This window comes from Thamnophis elegans, chromosome 14 (genome assembly GCF_009769535.1).
Source record: "Thamnophis elegans isolate rThaEle1 chromosome 14, rThaEle1.pri, whole genome shotgun sequence".
NCBI lineage: Eukaryota > Metazoa > Chordata > Lepidosauria > Squamata > Colubridae > Thamnophis > Thamnophis elegans.
Window position 1 is genome coordinate 23,796,167 of NC_045554.1, and position 21,873 is coordinate 23,818,039.

General features: G+C 50.4%; 1 protein-coding gene across 3 annotated transcripts; it reads left to right on the plus strand.

The window, feature by feature from the left end:
- Positions 1-8,005: 8,005 nt before the first annotated feature.
- Positions 8,006-21,123, plus strand: LOC116517621. 3 transcript variants are annotated; one of them, XR_004256479.1, is made up of 3 exons: positions 8,006-8,103; positions 15,570-15,704; positions 20,606-20,786. XR_004256479.1 is itself a non-coding variant. In XM_032230682.1 (3 exons), exons 1-3 carry the CDS (start codon positions 8,330-8,332, stop codon positions 21,106-21,108), a joined length of 825 nt encoding a protein of 274 aa, XP_032086573.1. In that variant the 5' UTR covers positions 8,110-8,329; the 3' UTR covers positions 21,109-21,123. The 3 variants fall into 3 exon arrangements, 2 of the variants coding, with proteins under 2 accessions (XP_032086573.1, XP_032086574.1); XM_032230682.1 differs by lacking the exon at positions 8,006-8,103 and adding an exon at positions 8,110-8,513 and having other exon boundaries at positions 15,567-15,704; positions 20,606-21,123; XM_032230683.1 differs by lacking the exon at positions 8,006-8,103 and adding an exon at positions 8,110-8,513 and having other exon boundaries at positions 20,606-21,123.
- The last annotated feature ends 750 nt before the right edge of the window (positions 21,124-21,873 follow it).

Consider the following 21,873-nt stretch of genomic DNA (forward strand, 5'->3'; position numbering starts at 1 on the left):
AACCCAAAGCAGAAACCAGATGGCTGAATCTGGAAAAATAAAGAACTTTTATTTTAAAGCTGGTTGCTAAACCTGCATCTGGATGAAGTTGGATGCCTTAAACTTTAAGGGACATTAAGTTCTTCAAAACATCTGTCAGCCCAGCCCTTCAAGCGACAGCGATGAACGAGAGAGTAAAACAGTGGAGAGCCAACAGATCATGGGCAGGATAGAGCTTCAGCACCCCCCACCCCCACCCCACCCCCTCTAACCTGCCACAACTTCTGGAGTCAAGCCGTTCCACTGTTTAATTGTTCTCACCATTAGGAATTTTCTCCTTAGTTCAAGGTTGCTTCTCTCCTGGTTTAATTTCCATCCATTGTTTCTTGTCCTGCCTTTTGGCGCTTTGAAAAATAGTTTGACACCCCTGCTTGTCTTTGTAGGAGCCCCTCAAATATTTGACCATTGCTATCATGTCTCCCCAGTCCTTCTTTTTATTAGACTAGTCATAACCCTATCCTGTGACCATTCTTCATAGGTTTTAGCTGCCAGGCCCCAATCATTCTTGTTGCTCTTCTCTACACTCTTCCCAGACTTTCAACATCTTTTTTTAAATATTGTGGTGACCAGAACTGGATGAGTATTCCAAGTGTGGTCTTATTAAGGCTTGTAAGAGGTAGTAGAACTTCATGTGATCTTGACTCTATCCCTCTATTAAGGCAGATTGCTGCTTTTTTGGCGCTGCTGCACATGTTGGCTCATATTTAAGCAATTGTCCACTAGGACTCCAAGATTCTTCTCACACAGTTACTGGCATTGAACCAAACTTTACTTAGCCTGCACCCATACAGTCGGTCTTTCTTGCCTGTAATACAGAAATTCACTTTTCTCTATGTTGAATTTTATTTTGATAGGGCTCTGTGTTCAAGCCTGCCAAGAACCTTTTGGATCTTGAGCTTGTCTTTTGGGATGTTGGCGATTCCTGCCAGCTTAGTGTCATCTGCAGATTTGATGAGTTCCCCTTATATCCCTCATCTAGATCATTTATGAAGCTACTATCTTGTGCCTAAGATGAACCTTGTGGTATCCGACTGTTTATGTCCCTCCATGTAGATATAGTATCATTAAGAACTATTTGTTGAGTTTGATTTGTTAGTCAATTACAAACCCATCTGGTGGTGATGCGGTTTTCTAGCTTGCCAAGTAGTAGGTTGTGGTCCCTTTATCAAATGCTTTACTACAGTGGTTCCCAAACTTGGCAACTTTAAGACTTGTGGACTTCAACTCCCAGAATTCTCCAGCCAGCAGAGCTGAATTGAAGTCCACAAGTCTTAAAGTTGCTAAGTTTGGGAACCACTGCTTTACTAAAATCTAAGTATACTATGTCCACAGCATTTCATTGAACCACTAATTGAATCACTTTGTTAAAGAATAAAATAAGATTTCTTTGGCATAATGTGTTTTGGATGAATTCATGTTGGCTACTGGTTATAACTTTGTTTGCTTCAAGGTGTTTGCAAATTTGTTGACTGATTATCTTTTCCAAGATCTTCCCAAGTATTGATGTCAGGCTGATTGGTCTGTAATTTCCTGGATCTGATTTCTCCCCTTCCTTTGTTTCAAGATGGGAACCACATCAGCTTTTTTCCAGTCCTCAGGTAGTTTCCTGGTGCTCCAAGAACTTTGAAAGACGTGATTCAAAGATTCTGAGATCACACCTGCCAGTTCCTTCAGAACTCTGGGAAGTAATCTGTCAGGACCCAGTGGTTTGAATTGGTCTAGAGCTAACAGGTGTTCTCTTACCTTATTTTTGCTTATTTTAATTTGCATTCCTAACCTGTCATTTGCAGATCTGTTTTTGGTAAGCTGGTTTGCATTTTCTTTTTGTGTGAAGATGCCTGGGCCTTTGTTTCTAGTCTCGTTCTCCCCCACCTGTCAGCACTTAAGATTTGGGGGAGGTGATGATGTGGCAAGGAAGGCAAAACTCAGTTAGGACAGGGAATCCGCATCACAGCCAGTCAGGTCAGTCAAACCAGTCAGTCTGAGTCAAGAGGGGCCAAAGGATCAAAGGGATCTAGTCAGCAGGTTCCAAGCAAACACTTGGCAAGGAAGGTACTTTTCTTTTCACTGAATTGTCTGACTTCCTCACCTGCGGTAGAGACCTTTAGGGGACAAAGAAGGACCAGGAATGCAGTCCTTCCTCAGGCAGGGCCTGCCGGGCCAGCCATTGTCCAGAATGGGGTAGGGTCTCCTGCTTGAGCAGGGTCCCTTCCAACCCTATTGTTCTATCTCTATGTTTAGCAGGATGGACAGATGGGCAAACAGATTGGGATGAGCAGAAAGCTTTTGAAGAGGGAGGGGGAGGGGTGTGAGTCTTGTGTAGGGTCTCTGCAATGAAGGTCAGAAAGGTGACACTACCAGACACAAACACGTCAGTCGTGGGTTTTGCATTGCAACACACATTTTCTCATTCTCACAGACAGAAGCCCCAGGCAACTATGTTTTATTCAGGAATCAGTCATTAAATTACTTGTATAAGAATGCTTTTAATCCACCTTTTTACTCCATGGATGTGTAGTGAATTCACAGGCACTAATTTGGAACAGTCCAATTAGCAATGAGGTACATCAAAATTAACCATCCAAACCCATTAAAATAGAACTTAAAGCAATAATGAAAATAAACCTTAAAGTAATCCAAAGGGGAACAGAAAAGTTCTTGCACATGGTGCATCTTTCAGCAAAGGAAATGTTCCCCACCACTGGGTCCCAGAGGGGGATGGCATGTCTGGGCAGCCCAGCCACAGCCCAGCCCAGCCCAGGCCCAGCCAGCCCAGCCCAGCCCAGACTAGCCTAGCCTAGTCCCAGGCACTGAATCAGGAGCCCCCAACCCCCAGGCTGCACAGCTGGAGGTGAGCGGTGGGCAAAGTGAGTGAAACTGAAACTATATCCTCCTCCCAAGGTCCATAAAAAATTGTCTTTCACGAAACCAGTCCCTGGTGCCAAGAAAGTTGGGAACCACTGCTCTAGATGTATTTTGGTTATGGCAGTAATGAGAGGCCTCTGTCTCAAAAGTGCTTCTAAGCAGAATAATTATTCCTCATATCTCCTCCTTGGATAAACCCTGATGATACCTGCAGCTATTTGCAAATGTGAACCTGGGAAGTCGTAGCTTCAAATGTCTGCATCCGAGGCCCCTCAGAGTAGCTTTAAGTTGGCTACAGCCCTCCTTGCCACCTTGGCTCTTGAACGGCTGAAAGCACCACCAGAGTCCCAATAGCTCACAACAGGAAAATGCAAAAATTGGCCCCAGCTGGAGCTTGTTTGTAAATTTGTGGATGTTGACACAATGGGAAAAAAAGCCATCTTGGCACCATTCATCAGCTGGTACATAAAAGAATGGCAAGTACCATTTCTGAGTGATGCCACTGTGGCGGAAGGTCTGTGGAGATAGGCGATGCCCACCAGGGGGAAATGACCTCCTCACAGCTGCATGGAGAAAGAGCCCCTTCTGACCCTGTTAGTCTATGCTGTGTTTACTCAGCAAACCTCTTCCTTTAATACCCACTGCCTTTTTGCCTACACAAGATGCCCAGCTAGATGGCAACACAAGGTTGGCCTCCTTTGCTGATCTGGAAAAAGTCAGCAGCCTCAGGCCTGTTGGCTGGATAGGATAAAACCCTGAGATTAGAGTTAGGCTACGAAGCCAAACAAAGATCAAAAAACCCAACCCCTCATGCCGGAAGGCAAAGGCAAAGCACTTCTGCCTTATTTCCAAGAAAATACAAGCAGGGACGTGTCCACAAACATGTTGACTGGAAGGAGGTGGCCCTGCAAGATAGCATAATGGTTCTGCTGGGGTAGAGGAACTGCCCGGATGGCCATGGGATTTACTGCATAAAAGGCTTCAGCTATGCAGGTGTAAATCCTATTGCGACTCTGATCTGGATGTCCTTGAATGAGCCGAGTAGCACCGGCTGTGGCTCATCCCCCACATTCTGAGGGCTTTGAGGCTTGCCCTGGATCCAGAGATGGCTGCTCTGAGATGAAGGATCCAGCCACTTATGCCTCTTGGATTTGAGTCAGGCTGGGACAGTAACTGCTGCTTCAGCAGAGTTTCCTCCAAGGTATCCTTTGGGGCAAGTGCTCTGGGTTCTGCGTTATGGAGGAGCTCCTCCTTGCCTCTCCTTCTTCTAGCCTGGGCAACCTGAGTGGGTGGGCAGCCCTGCAGATTGGCAGGGAAAGAGACCTGCCTGAGACACTGGGACACAGACGCTCCCAGTTGATGGAGAAAAGCGCGTCTGTCTTCCGAGGCCAAGAATGAAAGGAATGAAGAGGCAGAATTTACTTAGCTTTCCTCAACCTTCTTCACAATCCTAATAGCAAACTGTGACTTGGGTTTTCCATGCTCTATTTTCCACAGAAAATAAGCCAAACACTCAGAAGCTGTGTTTCTGGGCTGGAAAAATTAAGACCTTGAACTTGGAGTCTTCAAGCATGACATTATTAAACTGGCTTTCCTGAACTTTAAAACCACCACCTTCTTCAGAAACAAAAATATAGAAACATGATACAAGTTCTTACAGGGATTTCAATAAGTGATGTTCTCAGGGTCTGAGGGGGCATGGCCAGCTGTCATTGGGATGAATACAATCAATGTGTCTTTGTAGCAAGCTCAACATTGACTGGGACATATAGAATCGGTGGGACTTTTGTGGATCCCCAGCTGAGTAGGGCAGCCAGACCAGCAAAGGAATTTCTCAGATTATGGCAAGAGGCAGCAGCAACATAATAACAGAGGCAGCAGGGAATCCTGGAATGCAGAGAGAAGACAGAGCAATTGATTCTAGCTGGTAGAGGAGACCTTCTACTATTGCTAGATGGGAATATTTCAGGTCCAAAACCAAGAATGATATATAGTGATTCTTCCAAGCTGAATTATTCATTCATACCCATAGACCAAAATTAGGGAGGGACTGACTTCAACCTCTTTCCGTCACATGTAACAGTCATACTGAGTTACTCTTATTCCTCGGAAATGCATCCCTCCCTCCTGGGAATCCACCTCTTTACTAGGTTTCATCACATCGTAAGAGTAAAAGACTGAAATAACTGAATGTGAAAATTCTCTGATTTCTACTAGCACGTAACATTAAAAGACAGAAGTGGGAAATGAAAGATAAAAGTGAGAGAACTATTTCACTTCAACTGGGCACAGCTTCTGTACTGATTGTTCTTCTCCATTACCTGACCAAGTTGCACCTTCCTTTCCTAATGCACCTGCCCTGAAAGGGAAGGATAAAGATCCACCTGAGCTCCCTCACTTCCCCCCCTACGAAGATCATTCAGCAGTTCCTTTACAGCAAAATTGCAATATGATTGCAACTAATTTACACACACACACACACACACACACACACACACACTGCACTTTTCCCACTTGTTATAATGTGCTACTAGGACCACACTTAAGAGTACTACAAACCCTTGTCAAACAACATTATGCCAAACAAATTTATTGAATTCTTTGACAAAGCGACTAAAGTAGTGGGCCAGTGAAATGTGGTGGCTGTAGTGTACTTGGATTTCAGTAAGGGATTTGACAAAGTAGACCACAACCTACTTGTTGGCAAGCTAGAAAAATATGGAATAAACAGCATCACTACCAGATGGATTTGTCACTGATTGACAAACCACACTCAATGTGTAAGTCATTAATGGAACTACACCTACATGGAGGGAAGTAAGTAGTGGGATACCACAAAGTTCTGTCTTAGGCCCGGAGTCTTCAATTTCGTAACAATTAGATGAGGAAATAGGAGGGAAACTTATCAAATTAGCAGATGAGGGTAAACTGGCAGGAATAGCCAAAGCCCCAGAAGACAGGCTCCAGTGGTGGGATTCATTTTTTAACTACCAGTTCTGTGGGCGTGGCTTGGTGAGCATGACATGTCTTGGTGGATGTGGCTTGGCGGGCATGGCAGGGGAAGGATACTGCAAAATCCTCATTTCTTCCCGATCAGCTAAGACTTGGGAGGCGGAGAATAGAATGGGGGTGGAGCCAGTCAGAGGTGGTATTTGCTGGTTCTCTGAACTACTCAAAATTTCTACTACCGGTTCCCCAGAACTGGTCAGAACTTGCTGCTGAATACCACCTCTGATAGGCTCAACATCCAGATGGATCATGACAGACTTGAACACTGAGCCCTATCCAGCAAAATGAAATTCAATGGTGAGAAAAGTAACGTTTTACACTGAGGCCAGAAACACCAAATGTATAGGTACAGATTAGATGAAACCTGGCTCAATAGCATTGAGCTGGAGGCTAAAACAGACGAAGACATACAAAGAACAGTTGCAAGAATTGGGTACGTCTAGTCTAGTGAAAAAGACTAGGGGTAACACCATAGTTTTGGCAATATTTGAGGTGCTGCCACAAAGAAGAGGGGTCAGCCTATTCTCCAAAGCACCCGAGAGCAGGACAAGGAGTAATGGACAGAAATTTACAAGGAGTGATCCAACCAGAATAAAGGAGACTAATTTCCTATTAGTGATATAATTTAATCAGACTGGCCTCCTGAATTTGTCATTTGAGGTTTTTAAGAGATTAGACAGCCATTTGTCTGGAATCATATAGGGGCTCCTGCTTGAGCAGCGGGGTGGACTAGACTTCCAAGGTCACTTCTAACTCTCTTATTCTGTAGTCTACTCAGTAGCTGGATTCACACTTGGCAAGTCTGGAGCCTGCAGTCACACAAAGTGCTTGGCCAGGAGACTTTCAACATTGTCATGATTTCCTGTGACTGAGCATATAGGTGTGAAGCTTGTCAGTTTCGGATCTGTGCTTCATGGGAACCAGGAAAGGGCTTGCTTTGTTGTCAAATGTGACTGTGAAACTCTCTTTGATGGCCAGCAGCAGCTAAGGAATTACTTCACCGGCCAGTTGATAAACCAGAAGTGTCACATCTAAGGCTCCAACCCACAAAACCCAGTCAAATATTTGGCATTGCTTTTCTCCTGCACATACTTTGAATACCTTAAACAACAAAGGAAGCTCCTAGTTAGCAAGGAATGTTCTTGAGAGCAACGACATGAATGATGCCTGGTGTGGCTCATTTCTCTACCAGCTGGAAAGATGGAGCCCTCTGACCTCCTTATTTAAGGCATGTTCTTTAGAACTTCAAAGAACCTTCCAGAGCCCTTCTGGCCATATTCTGAGCAACCCAAACTGCGCCAAGAATGACAGGTAGGGCAGGATCTAGCCAGAGTGATGGGCTTCAGGTGGGGCTGGACAAAAGGTCTTCATCCTCCTCTTGAGTGTTTGGGAAGGGGACCACCTAGAAGGAAAGGTAGGAGGCAGAAGATTTTGGGAAGACCAGCTGGGGGCAGCCTGGAGCTCCCGAGGGCCAATCAGAGTTGGACAAACACCTTTTCCACCTAACTCCTTTTTGTGAGCTATAGCACTCCCCCCCAGCCCTTGTGCTCAGAAGGACAGGACCCCTGTTTCTGTAGCTGCTCCATGTTTGTTAGGTGTGTGTGTGTGTCCTTCGCACACTCAAATGGACTGGTTGCCCAGTCAACGATATCCAAGCGGAGGAGTCCTTTGGGGTTCAGGGTGTGGTCTGAACCAGGTCACAGACTGAATCATGACCGAGTTATTCACAGGCTTTGGTGCTGCCTGATGTTCAGTTTCACTCTGCACATGCTCCAGGCACCAGGACGCCCGATCCCTGCCCCGGATTCGGGGTCTCAAGCGGGGGACGAGCTGTTCGGGAGGCGGGGGCTGCATCGGCGGTGGGGCACGAGCCTTGCCCTGCAAAGGAGGTTTGTGCAGATGGCAGGGGGGTCCCCGAAGGGACGGCCAGGCCTTCCCGGGCTCCAGCGTCAAAGGCAGCCGAGGGGGGGGGGGGGACGCCGCGGCCTTCCCGAAGACCCCGACCGCCTCCTTCCCAGCCCACTCGGGACGGAGGCGCAGTTCGGCCACGGCCACGGGTTGGGGCGGGGGGGTGGCGCGTGACTCCGGCTACTCCCCCTCGGAGAGAAGCCCAGGCGGCCCCAGGAGCCTCTCGGGCAGGCTCTCCGCCTGGCCTGGCGGTGCGGGAGGGTGGCAGGCGGGCGCGGCCAGGTGAGCCGGACTGGCGGCGTTGCTCCGTCCCTGGAGCCGCCCCGCCGCGCCGCCCCTCGCGGCCTCGGCCAGCCGGAGTGAGGGGCTTCCCTTGCCGCCCCTCCGGAGGAGCCCCGTCCCGGGAGGAGCGGCCTGGGGGACACCGCCGCCGCCTCCTGCTGCGCCCCGCCCCCGCTCTGCAACCGGCCCCGGCGGCATTGCTGGCGTTCCAGGCGGGCCGCCCGGCATGAGCGGCGGTTTCGGGCCAGCCGGGCGGCCGCGCAGCCTCTTGGCCCGGGCAGAGCGTGTTGTGGCGTCCGAGCCGGAGGCCGCAGCTTTCCGGGGCGGCTGTCAGGGCCTCGGCGGGGGCGTCGCGGGGAGGCACGTGGCGCGGCGCGTCCTTGGCAGCTGCTGGCCCTCCGCTGCTGCCGGTGAGTGGCCGGGATGGGCTGCAGGGGAGCGGCGGCCGCTCGGCCCTCGCGCGCGGCTTCCCGGCAGGCCGGGCCGGCGCTGGGTGGGCAGCCTCGGCGTCTCTCCGGCTGCCCGAGCGAGGAGCGAGGCGGGGGAGGCTGCGGGTGCAGGCGGGGCGGTGAGGAACCAGGGCCGCCCCGCCTGCGTCTCCACGGGGGACGGGAGGGAGGGAGGGAGCCGGGCGGGTCGTGGCGGGTCTGGGCCGGTTCCCCCGTCGCCGCTTTCGGCGTCTTAGCCGCCCTCTGGCGGTTGTCCGGGTGGTTGCGGCGGCTGGGCGGCTGAGAGGGGCCGGGGAGCCTGGTGGACCTGCAGGGACCGTTTCTTTCCTCTCCGCGGCAGCGGGTGCAGCCAGTCGCGCCGTCATTCCCCTTTCAGGGCCCGAATTACCGTTGGGCCCAATAAGGAAAGCTGGAGGGTCCCTCGTTGTTCTCCGGTGAGAGAATTGGCCCCGAAGGGCGAAGAGAGAACTTTGGAGCCTTTTGGCTAGAAGGAAAGGCTGGGAGGGGAAAGCAAGCCCCTTCTCTGGCGGTGGTGGGATCCTCAGTGAGCGAAGGACTGCCTTCCCATTCCTTGGTGGGACTCACATCCTTGTAGATCTCTGATCTGCGGTTGAATAACACAGCTGGAAAGGACCTTGGAGGTCTTCTAGTCCAACCCCCTGCTCAAACAGGAGACCCTGGCCTAGACCATTCCAGGCACAGGAACACGTGATGTCTCAACACCACTTTATAATGCCTTGGTAAGGCCACACTTGGAATATGGTATCTAGTTTTGTTCGCCACGATGTAAAAAAGATGTTGAGACTCTAAAAAGAGTGCAGAGAAGAGCAAGAAAGATGATTAAGGGACTGGAGGCTAAAACATAATGAAGAACAATTGCAGGAATTGGGTATGTCTAGTTTAATAGAAAGAAGGACTAGGGGGGACATGATAGCAATGTTCCAATATTTGAGGGGCTGCCACAAGGAAGAGGGGTCAGCTTATTTACCAGAAGGCAGAACAAGAAGCAATAGATGGAAACTAATCAAGAAGAAAACCAATCTAGAACCAACCTAGAACTTTCCTGACAGTGAGAACCATTAACCAGTGGAATTGCTTGCCTTTGGAAGTTGTGGGTGCTCCATCACTGGACACCCATTTGTCTGAAAAGGTAGAGGGTTTCCTGTTTGATGAGAGGGTTGGATTAGAAGACCTTCACATCCCTTGCAGCTGTTCTCCAAGTTTGTTCAGCTGTGCTGGGAGACAAGACGAGCACGTAAAAATTTGCAAGAGTAGAACAACAAATGAAACAATCTTGTGGCCATTGCTGTGTGTGTGTACATATTCCAGTGTCAAGGCCACGTTGGCTCTTGAATGCAGGAGGTTGGCTCTTCTTTGTCTCTTGAGTTCACTGACCTTGCTCAATGGCCTGGCCTTGTAGGGCAGAGGTCTCCAACCTCCGCAACTTTAAAACTTTGGACTTCAACTCCCAGAATTCTTGCTGGTTGAGGAATTCTGGGAGTTGAAGTCCACACCTCTTAAAGTTGCCAAGGCTGGAGACCCCTGTTGTAGGGGATCTGGCCAGACCTTTGCCAGTCTTGGGCCCCATTTGTCTGAGTCAGGAACCAAAGACATGTGATTCGCCCCACTCCATTGATGGTTATGCTGCTTTCAGATGGCAGAAATCTTGCACAGCTGCCAGGCTGATTTCTCTTTGGTTGCTGCTAATGGTCTTCATTCTCTTGCAGAATTCTTGGCTTCTGCCCAGTGGAGAATAAGGAAAATGTTTTTTCCGACCAGGTTCTTGGAGTCCATTAGAGTATTATTTGGAACATTCAGGCTTTCTTTGCTGATAAAATATATGCAGCAAAAATCTCTTCATTTACTTAGGCAGCTGCTTTTGCTGAGACTGCCAGTAAATGTGAATAAGCTCTCCGGTCTTCCACAGACACTGCCATGGCCTCTGGGCAGGCACTGTGGAGAGGAGGCGCAAAGGGCCCTGGTAGCTGCTGAGACTCTGGCAGGGCAGAATTTGGCAGGGGGAGGAAAACAAGAGGCCACTCGGTGATGAAAGAGGCTTTTGTGGTCAAACATACCTCATGGCAGGGGGTACCTGGGGGTTGCCTTGAAGAGCTGGACGTTTAGGAGCTCCTCCCAGTTCAAAATACAGACATTTGGTTACCAGGATGTATTTGCCAGGTAGCACAAATCAAGTTGGCATTTAGAGAATGAGACTGGATGAAAGTAGTTGTGCTACCCTGAGGAAAAAAACATATTTTTATTCCTAATTATGCATCTATTTGTTACAAACATTTTATACCCGAAAGCACAGAATCCAAGTAATAGCAGAAATAGTTTTTGGCAAAGGATCAACAATCACTTCAGACAATGCCAAAGTCAGTGTCTCCTGTGAGTCTCGGCTTTGTATAGGTGGGTGGGTGGATCAGGCTGCCTGACAATTCAGCTCTCTTCCAGGAGAGCGGCTCTCAAACCCTTCCCTCCCCCACTATCTGAGGAATGCCAGGTTTGTTTTTAGCCTGTAAAGAACCTGTGTGCCCAGGTAGATTGCCTGTATATTGAGACTCCGGATTTTATCTTCTAGTAGCTCTTCAGTCCTCTGTTAACGGACTCCTTCCTTCCTCTCCCTTTTCCCATTTTCCTTCCTTCCATCCATCCATCCATCCATCCATCCATCCGCAACTCCTTCCTTTCCCTCCCTCCCTCCCTTTCAAGGTCTAACTCTTGCCCTCTTCAGGCAGCTTTTCTCCTCCAGAGTCCAACCACTTTCTCCAGGAACTTCCCAAGTTCTGAAAGGACCCTCCCCTCTGCCAGACCCCTCCTCTGATGACCTTACACCAGAGGCTCTGGCCCAGGGTTTCCTGGCACAGCTCCTAGCAGGTGTTCTGGCTGTTACCTTCCCTCTGTCCCATTTGGGTTTGGCCCTTGGTGGTCCTCACTTCTTCCCCAGGCTCTTTAAGGAGTAGGAGGAGGGGCCGGAGGGCCAGGGGCTTTTGGGCAACAGAGAGGGCTGTTGTTACAGGCTGCAGTTGCTGGAGTCTATTTTTAAGCTGTCACCAAGTGTTCCCCGTGTCAAGGTTCCTGTTCATTTGCTGCAGTTCTTTTTAAAAACCACCAGACTCATTGTGGGGTAGCAGCAGGGAAAACCGCCTTCCCCCGCTGTCTTCCCAGGGCACTTCACCTGCTTTCTAGGGAAGCCAGCCTGAATCCATTTGAGTTGGGTTTCCCTCCCTTTCCCTTTGAGCCAGAGTTTCTGCGCTCCTCAGCCGATCCCACCAGCCATGGAAAGAGAACTGCAGCTGAGGGCCCTGAGCCTCTGCAGCAGCCACGAAGCCTGGCAGCATCTCTAATCCTCATGGGCAGAGTTTGTGGAATGGTAACAGAGCTGGGATGAAGAGGGCTACAGCTCACGGAGGCCTCTGCTTTTACAGAATGAGATTTGTCAATAGGAAACGGTTGTGAATTGTTTACTACAACTCTGAAGCCCTGGATCAGTTTCAATCAAAGCATTTGGGGGCTCACTTTGAGGAAAGCCGTGCTGGGATAACTGGCTGGACCCACAGCTGGGTCTTCTGTCAGCCAGGCAGTCAAACGTGCATGTGTCAGGCTGGCACAGATCGGCCACCACCCAGGGCTGTATTGAGATGTATTTGTGTTGGGGGGGGGGCTGTATTGTCTAGTGACATATTCTGAATACACAACAAGGTGCCAGAAGCCTTGGGTGGGATCCAGCAGGTCAACTTTCCTAGGTGGGCTCTGTCTGCTCCTGTTGAAAGCCACCCTTTATTTCCAGGACCCCTCAGGGGCTCCCCTCCTTTAGAACAGCCCACCTCCTGAGGCAAGGAGGGCTCCAGCTCTGTGTCTTTTGCAGGGGACCAATTTTGGGTAGAACTGTTGGTGCTGGGAATTGCTCAGTAATATCATTTGTACTAAATGCCATCTTTATTCATTGTATTGCCATCATGAACAGACTGGAGTCTTGCATTGAATGTTAAATGAGTCCCCACAGATACATCTTTCATTCTCCTTACCCATCAATCACACACTTTGCTGCTCAGGTGTGGTGTTGACTTTTAAAGTCCTTTTTCCCCCTCTCAGGTTCAGTCTGTTGCCAGATTTTGTCTTGTCATCTCTCTCTGACTATTTTAGGCTGAAGGGTTAGGGATTCAGGACTGTGGGAAATCCCAAAGCGGAAGAGCCTGTAAGCCACTTTTAAATATTAATATGGTAATGTATATGGTTACGCTGGGTTAGAGAGCATTTATCTTTGATGAGATTTAATCAGAGTAACTGAGTGTTGTTTATTTTAAACTAGGCTTTGCTTGTGCATGACTTGAAGAGTCTCTTCTGAAATTGCAGTTCTGTGGTTGCTTGTTCATTTTCTGTAAGGCGCGGTGAGAAAGACCTTGAGAAGCTGGGCCATGGAAGAAGGGGAAGATAAGAGGCAGCTGAGCCTGCAGCTGGACAATGGGCAGGCAAGAGGCTCCAGAGGGAGGCTCCCTAAGTTCTGCGGCTGCAAAGGGGACGGTGGGAGAATTGTACTTTTACATCCACATCTCACATTTAAGGCTGGCAAGATTCTGCTAATGTAGCCTTATAATAAAGCATCAATTAGCTCACCTGGTGGCATTTCCTGTCTGGCCTGGAAATCTGACCTTTGCTCCCAGTGATGCTTAGGGAGCGTTCCAGAAATGCAGCCTCGGCCTTGTCATTTTTTGGGAGGGTGGGTGGGGATCTGGCCAGTTGACATTCTGTGAGCGAGAGGCAGTGGATGAAAGCTTTCCAGAACACAGTTGCAGTCCGGTATTCACAATACCCTGCAGGAACCTGCTTTAAAGTAGCTGTTTCATTAGTTCAATGCAAGGTTGGAGGAATACTCAGGTTTGAACATTTTGTTTGTTTACGCCTGACATTTAAGGCTAGCAGTGGGAAAAGCAGAGTTCTGTCCCTCTCTTAGGCCGGGAAGTTGGCTGGGTGCCAGTCCCTTTCTCTCAGCCCGAGGAAGAAGGTATTGGCACGCTACTTGTGCAAAGATTGCCAAGCTTTTCCCCTGGCCCCTCTGGAAAAACTGGTGTTGCATTGTCTGTCTTCTCATCCTCTGGAATGAGGCCAATTGTAGGAACAGGTGACCCATTTTGCTATGAGTTGGGAGGCTGTAGAAATGGAAATAAATAGATCAATGAAAATCCCACTCTGGAATCCTTTGCAAAGGCTCAGGTGGAAACCCTCAGGACTGGTGAATGGTTTGTGTGTTGTGGCCTCTCAAGATGCCCCAGAGTTGCCTCTGCCTGCTTTATGTCTCCCAGGAAGTCACTGCAGGCCACCTAACTGCTTGTGTCCCCCCAGGAAAGGCCGGTGCCTTCAGTTTCTCTGCCTCAAAGGCCTCTTTGCTCCTCCTCATTTCAGCTGCTTCTCTGCTTCAAGCAGATTTAAAAGAATTCTGCAGTTCGGAACTGTTCCCCTGGATCTTTTTGCCCTCTACGATCCTCCTTGCACCAGGCCCCCCGGCTCTTCCTTTCTGGGCGTCCCCCAAGCACTGCACACTTGTCCTGGTGGTTTGGCCTCTGTCTTTCCACTTCCGGAAAGCCCCTTCCTGCTCAGCTTTTCCTGGCCCTGCTAGAAGGCCCTGCTGACCTCCTCCTGGGTCAGGCTGGCCCTTTCTTACATCCCGGGAAGCGCTGTACGAGCCCCAGTTCTTGCGGCTTTACTTAATCTCTTGCACCTGCAAGAATTGGCTCCTCAAGATGCAGTTGAAGGGATCCCAAATTGACAAACATCTCTTGGAACTGATTGGGAGGGGAAAAAAACCCTGAATTGAGGTGATGGTATTTTCCACTAATTAACAAGGAGCTATTTAAGCTGGAAAAAAAAAATGAACTTCATTGAACTCCACCTAGCCTTGTTCTTTAAAAAGCACTTTCAGAAAAGTGAACCTGTCCAAACAGGCATTGTGTGTGTGTGTGTGTCCGTCAGGTCTCAGGGTCTTTCAGGAATTGGGTCCTGCTGAAGCTGGTCCTGGGATCACCGAGCAGCCCATTTTATGGATGCCAGGCACTTGGGGCCACCTGAGCTGCTCTTGTCAGCTAGAGAGGCTCCCTCCATCAGCCAGCTGGGCCCACCAGCAGCCAGGAAAAAGGGTAAAGGCTCCATGAATTTTGCCAAAGAACCAAATGACTTCAGGGGCTGCACAACTTTGAGCCTTGTGAGGGCATCTGGGGAGGTCCTGAGGTCGGTTGCTTAACAGGGCAGAGCCTCTAAGAAGGGAGAAGGCTGTGTGAGATGTGGCCGAGGACCTCTCGATAGGTGAATATTGGATGGATTTTCTTGGTGTATGAGTATTTACCGCATTGGATGCTTTATACTGTAGCCCAGAATGACTTCCTTCCACAAAGAAAGCCTGCGGTGCAGCTGAACTGGCCTTCGCCTCCCCCCACCTCCCCTCTCCTGGGATCTACAGTTTCCTATTGCTATAAAGTCTGCCTTGGTTTGTCAGAGCTGTTGGACATCCGTAGATATTAGCAAATGGCCTTAAATAACCAGCTGGACAGCGAATGCCTCTTGGTGCTACTCCTTGGCGTTGGCAGAGGGAATGGCCAGTGGTGACAGGCTGGATGTGCCCTTCTCTCAGATCTCTCCTTCCTCCTGGCTGGGATGCCAGGGGGGCTGCTGCAGGGGTTTTCAGAAAGCCTGGTGTGGGTGGGCGTATTTCAAGCATTCTGTTCTTAAACTTGGGCCTGGCAGACTCCTCCAGGGTGCCTGCAGCCAAGGGAAGCCCTCTGCCCAGAACTCCCAAGGCCTGCGTGTTGAGCAGCTGGCTGGGAAGAGACTTGGGAGCCATTGCAAAGTCTGTGAATTGAAGCGCTTGAATTGCTCTCCGGAATCAGGAACTACTTCTTCCTGACTGGCTTAAGGCTCCAAGGGGAAAAAGCGCTTCATTTCCAAAGTGTTCTCTTGGCTGTGACAAAAGGGTGAGTCAGAAGAGGTTCCACCTTCAGCTGAGGATTTCTCTTTTGCCAGCAGCTCCACAAAGGTGCACAAAATCAGCTGACGGACGAAGACTGAGCGCCACCCTTGGCGGCCACAGTAAACCGTGGACCGGTAGCTGCAGCGTCCCAGAGCGGAAAGCGGGAGAGAAGAGGAAGATGGAGAATACAGGTACTGAGGTGTGACTAACGGACCTTCCCAACCTTTCACGCTGCTGGAGGCTCCGGGGGGAGAAACGGAACCCTCCTTTGTAGCATCTCCAGAGGGCTAAGACTAATTTGTCTGTTGGAGTCCTTTGGAGCCACTCAGGACTGGGCTCGCTTTGGGCGCAGAGAGGTTCTGGATGCGGGGAATACCTTGTTGCCCTGAGTTTCATGCGTTGGAAACATCCTTCAAAGGAGGACGTTGCTGAGATCCAATGATTTCCCAGCCCTCCGGTTTCTTGCTTCTTCTTGCTTGTTTTCTGCTTTCCCAGAATGTATTGAAAACCTCCTTTGCTCTCCCGTCTCCCACTGTCCCACCTACAGCGGTGATGGTGAACCTTTTGGGCACCGAGTGCCCAAACTGGAACATCCATGCATGTGCGTGCAAGTGCATGTGCCGCAGTGCTGGAAACCCAAAGACCATCTGGCCTTGGGTTTCTGGCGCATGCATGTGTGCCAGCCAGCTGGTCTTTGCATGCACTGGAAACCCGTAGACCAGCTGGCCAACGCGTGCCTGTTTTGGGTGGTTTGGGGGCAGTTTCCAAGCCACAAATGGCCTGAAAATGGCCTGAAAAACACCCAGAAAATGGCCTGAAAAATGGCCTGTTCTTTGGTTTTTTGGGGGCTTTTTCCAGCCATTTTCTGGCGCCCACAAAGACCAGCTGTGCGTGTGCGCACCGGAAAACCAGAAGAGCACCTGGCCATGGTGCGTGTGCCCACAGAGAGGAGGGTGCTGCGTGCCCCCTCTGGCACAGTGTGCTGTAGGTTCACCATCACAGATCTAGAGCAAACCGGGTGTGGGTTGTCCACTGGATTGGTGGATGTGTGACCAATGCTTGTTTTTTGTCCATGTGACACGGCTTTATGGTGGCCGTCTTGACTGTTTTTCACCAGATTCTGCAGGTCTCCTGATCTCCTGTAGCTCCAGGTGTTAGTCTCCATTACCCTCCCTGAATGTGGCCTTCCAGCTGCCTTGGCACAACTGGGTGGCCCCGGGGAGATTCTTGAGATCCCTGCTGGAGGAGAGCCGCCTTTGCCAGCCATGCCCTGCTGAGTTTGGTAAATAAAAGGACATAAATTGGGTTTGCTTTTCTCCTTGCAAACATGTTGTTACCCGAAGTAGGCAACCTAGAAGAAAGGGCTGCGTTCAGTTGTGTAGTATGGTTTTCTTAAGCTCCCGCCGGAGTCTGTGGAGCCCAAAAAGATGGGCTGGAAGGGCAGCCGGAAGGCAGGCAAGCAGCCTTTGGATGGGTGGCAGGGGGATCCTCCGCAGGCAGGCATCATCTTGGCTTCCCACCATCCTCCTCCCCTGGGTTCCCTGGGAAGCAGTGCCAACCATTCTGGCTCCTAACTAGAGATGCCAGCCAGAGGGTCCTTCCCCCCACATTCCTGCCCACACCTCTGGCAGGATCCCTGCTGCTCCCAGCCCTGGTTTCCTCTGTCTCGGCTGTCAGGGCAGCATCGATGGGGTCTTCCTGCTCACTTGCTTTTTTCTCAGGGAGAAGCCAGGTAGGGAGGTCTGCAGGTTGCTTCTTGCTCTGCTCTTCGGAGCCGGCTTGAGCTTGTTGAGGCCTATCGGGGGAGGAGGCGGCAGCCCCGAGTTGGTTCTGGTTTGCAGGCTGCAACAAGCCTCTCTTCCCCCACTCTGGGGCTTCGCAGCCAGGTGAGCCACTGAAGGAAGCCCTCGATGTGCAGAGACGTCTTCTGAAAGCAGGCTGGGAATGGGAGGCTCTGGAAAGGATGGGGAAGCACTGCAGGAAGCAGCGCCAGTGAGCAGAGGGCCGGGGAGACGTAGAGAGCCCGGTTCTTCTGGCAACAGGAACGGAGATCTGTGAGTGCCGTAGCCGCTCCAATCAGCTGGGCCTGGCGTGATTTTTCCTTGGCTGGAGAGGTTGCCAGGAGGCAGGTGGAGGAGGTTTAAAGGAGGAAGGCCAGGCTGGAAGCCTCTGCCTCATCTGAGTATTCATGGGGGGGGGGGGGGGTGTCCTCGTGCAGCAAAAACCAGGGTGGCTGCCAGTCTTCCTCCAGCACTTTAAAGCTCCCTGTGATGCAAACCTCACATGTGGGATTCTGTGCAGTTCCGTGGCTTGCTGTGCAGGGGGCTTGCTGTGGGCCTGTGGCAGATGCGCCTGCCGTTCTGCTGTCAGAGGGCTCATTTTGGCCCCCCTCTCCCCCCCCCGGTCAGCTGCCCCAGGCAGTGAAGTGCAGAGGAGAAATTGAAAGCCTCCCCAGCATTAAGGTTTGTGGGAAATACGCGGATGGTTCTTCTCAACAATAGGGTGGGGGGGGGAGGGAAGCCTGAGGGGGTGGGAGTTGGATTTTCAGCAAGCAGGTGACACCTGCTGCTTGACATGTGCCACACTGTGCGGTTGTGAGCACCCTGCTCTTTTCCTTCTAGTAAAATCAATCTGGGTGTGACATTTATAAGGAGGACATGGATAATTGGAAGCAAGGTGCACAAGTAATTGGTGAGGAATGGGGAAGGACAGGATTTACATTCTCTGCATTCTTAACGCGGCAGTGAGACTTGCTTCTGAAGAGTTAGTTTTAGTCAGCAGCGAGCCATTGATTGCTATTTTAGACCAGGAATTGGAAGAGTAGAATCCAGAATGCCATTTGGGTCTACACGTTGCTTGGATAGCAGAAGGAGTTCCACCATCCCTGATCTGGTGAACTGCTCAGGAGGTTTCTAGTTCTCTTTGGATGCTGCAGCTGCGTTGGGAGCCAGGAAGAGGGCTGGGGCTCTGCTGTCCATCGGCTGCATGGAGCGTGTAGTAGGGAAGCAATGAATGACCACATGAATTTGCTGCTTATCAGTTTTCTGCTTATATGGCTGTGATTGTATCACAAGCTGTAGACTTTGGAAGACGGTGGTTGTTAGCCTCAGTTGAAGGCTAAAGGTAAATTGAATTGTGTTTAGCATAAAGTAATGTTGATTCTATAATTGTAAATATCTAAAATACATTAACATTTCAAACCTACCTTAAACAAATGCATTTGGGGGAGAGTGACAAAAATGATGGCTACTCCCAGGCACCCCGCCCTCCTCCTCCTCCTCCTCCTCTGGACTGACCTGGCTTGCAGTGGGAAGCTTGACAGACCATCATGACTTCCCAGAACCTTTTCCTGGGCTCTTCGCTCCCAACTTGCAAGGGAGGACTTTGTTGGAAGAGGCAGCGTCCCTTCCACCCTTCTGCACAGCAAAATGTTAAGGTCGTTCCAGTTGTCTTTCCTGCTGGCTGCACAGAAGGCGGGGGGGGGGAGGGAACGGACGGATGGGGCATTTTGACGGGTTGGGACCTTTAGAGGGAAGTCTTGCCAAGAGGCCCCTTTGGTGCTCAAAGTCACCACAGCATCTTCCTGCAGAAAGAGACCCTGTTCCTCCCCGCACCCTCCCAGTCCTCCTGCAAGGCCCAGGGGCCCAGTCCTTTTGCAGTGCAGAGAGCGCGGGGGCAGGGGCCTTATCCTGCCTCTGGCGCTTCAGAGAGCCAGGGAGAGGTTGGAGCTGTTTGAAGGGTCCCTTTAAGCCCCCTTTCCTGCAGTTTGAGAGGCTGAGGAAAACGGTGACACCCCCCCCCTCATTTCAAGGGAGTCCCTGAAACTGATTGTGAGCCACAGAAAAAGGGTTGGGCTGCACGGCCAGGCTAAATCCTGGGGTTGCAAGGAGGAATCGTGGCCTTTCCTGCTCTGCCAACTGGTTTTAGCTCTTGGGACCCTCTCCTGGGAGAAGATTTCTGGTTTGCTCCCCATTTGGCTGTTGGTCAGAGAGGTTTTCATATTTGTGGGCTGTTCTCATTTATCTCAAATTCCCACTAAGATACTCTAGGGCCTTTTGTGCCTTAAGTCCAGAATTCTGGCTTTAGTGTTTCTCTCTCTCTCTATCTCTATCTCACACACAACACACTTTTGGGGACAGTGCTGGGGCTAGGAGGGCAGATGCAAAGGCTTACCTCCACTTGTGTGCTTGTTGTGTGCATCCCCCTGCAGGGATTCCGTTGGGGAGTTTGAGGAAGCCTTTCTGACGCTGCCTTTCTCGGTCTTCTGCATTATTTACGTCCCTCTCAGATTACGGTGCTAGCGTTTGGAAAGTTGTATTTTTGTACTCTTGATTAATCAGAGGTCCCGTGTCCTTGTTCAAATGAATTGTGGTTTGATAACAGATTGAACTATTCACGTTTCTCTCCACACACTCGTGTTTACAAATTGGAGTAGCTACGTTGATTGTGAGGTGAAAGACAAACAGGAATGTTGATCCAGAATTGCTAAATTATGGCCGAGGATAAGATTCAAAGTTCTACTTTGAATTCGAGATTTAATTAAAAAAAAAAAACGGATTGATCTGATGAAGACAAGAAAGGAATTTCAGGGAAGGGAACGTTCTCCAAAAGTACCACTTGACTGTCTTTGATGGGAAACCTTTTGGCCAAAGGTTCCTTCTGGCTTCTTCCCACGGAAAGTCCGTCTCCTCCTGGAAGGTATGGGCCAGGACTCCCTGCCCATCACCATCTGCTCCTGCCAGGTGGAAACTGCCTCCTCTGAAAGCTCCTGGGGTGGAAGGGAGGTGAAAAGCCCAGTTTGATTTTGAGAATGTAAAATGTCAGAAAAGCTGGAATTGGCCACTGACAGCATCTCAAAACAAATACGTAAATGTAATCTTATTTTCAGTTCCCTCCATTTGTTCCAGGCAGCAGCAAGCAAATCCCTCTTGTCCTGGGGGGGGGGGGGGGCTGTCGTTGCTTGACCTTCTGCTGGGGCCCTTGCAGCACTGAAGGCCACTTTCTGCCTGCTGCCCTTCCTGATTTCATTGCTGGCTCTGAGGCTGCTGACCAGGCTGGCTGCTGCTCTGCTCAATTCCCTCTTTTGTGGCAGGAGGAAGAGTCTTGGGGGGAAGCGGAGCAGCTTCCCGGGCGGCCCCCATCGTCTCCCGGTGGTGCAGAAGCTGGTGGAGTCCCCGCGCTCAACTGCAGGAGGAGAAGCTGCAGCTGCAGCAACAGTTACGGCTGCTGCAGGAGAAACTGGCTGTGCGAGAGAGTGGCCCCAGCCCCCAGGCTGCTCAGCTGCAGAACAAGGTACTTCTCTTTCAGAGGAAAATCCAGAGGACTTTGGTGCCCTTTGCTGGCATCCCTGACCAGCCCTCCTTTCTCCCCACTCTGCCCCATATGCATCCCCTGTGGCTGGAGAGGACCAGAGGAGTCTGCCTCCCACCCTTCTGCCCCCGTCCTAGCATCATCCTACTATCTCCTGCGCCCTCTTCGCCTTCTCTGTGGCTCAACGTCACTCTTGAGGGTTGTCGAATGCCAAGGCCCAAAGGCTGTGTTTGTACAATACGCTTAATCACCGTGTCCAAAGGCAAAACACCTGCACTTGTGTAATACGTTGAGCTCGTTTCACTTTAACATGGGCCAATGTGTCTATGTGCCCTGGCATACTATCTAAAACCACACTGAAAACAGTGTGCATAAATAAATAAATGCAACTAAGAAATGGGGGGGGGGGGGACGACAGACACTAAAAGAAAGTCACACCCAAAATGTGTAGTGAAAATTTGCATAGAGCTTTTAAAACACCCTGGAACCTCTACTCCATGGTTCTACCTGTGCCTTCCTGATTCAGGGAGTGCTAAGTCAGTCTCTGTGTCTCCCTCTCTTTCCTTCTCCCTCCCTCCCTCTCTCTCCCTCCCTCCCCCATTCTCCAAAACAATTCCAGCTTGCCAGCCTAAATGCTTAATCAGCACATAATTGGGTCCCTTTTGGTTAATCTGCAGCAGATAGGAACCTCTGGACATACGTTGAATCCTTCCGCTTTCCGGCCCAGAAAAGGGGACTTGAGTTAGTTCATTTCCAGCCATGGCTTGAAGAGAAATGGCCCTTTGGTTCTGCAGCTGGGCTTGGTTGCCGGAAATGATCTTAGAAAAGGCCAGAAGGTGTGAGTCTGCCTTCCCTGCCTCCTTTCGGCTTCCCGCCCTGCCTTTCCCAGGCCAGGTGAAGAAGTTCTGTCATCTCCTGCTCTGGGCCTGACTGTTTGCATGAAACTTTCTCAGCACTTTAATAGTATTTGTGGGCTTGGCTTGTTCCTTATTGCGCAGGATCTTATGACTCTGCTGTAGATGGAAAGAGGTGGAAAGATTCCCCTTACTC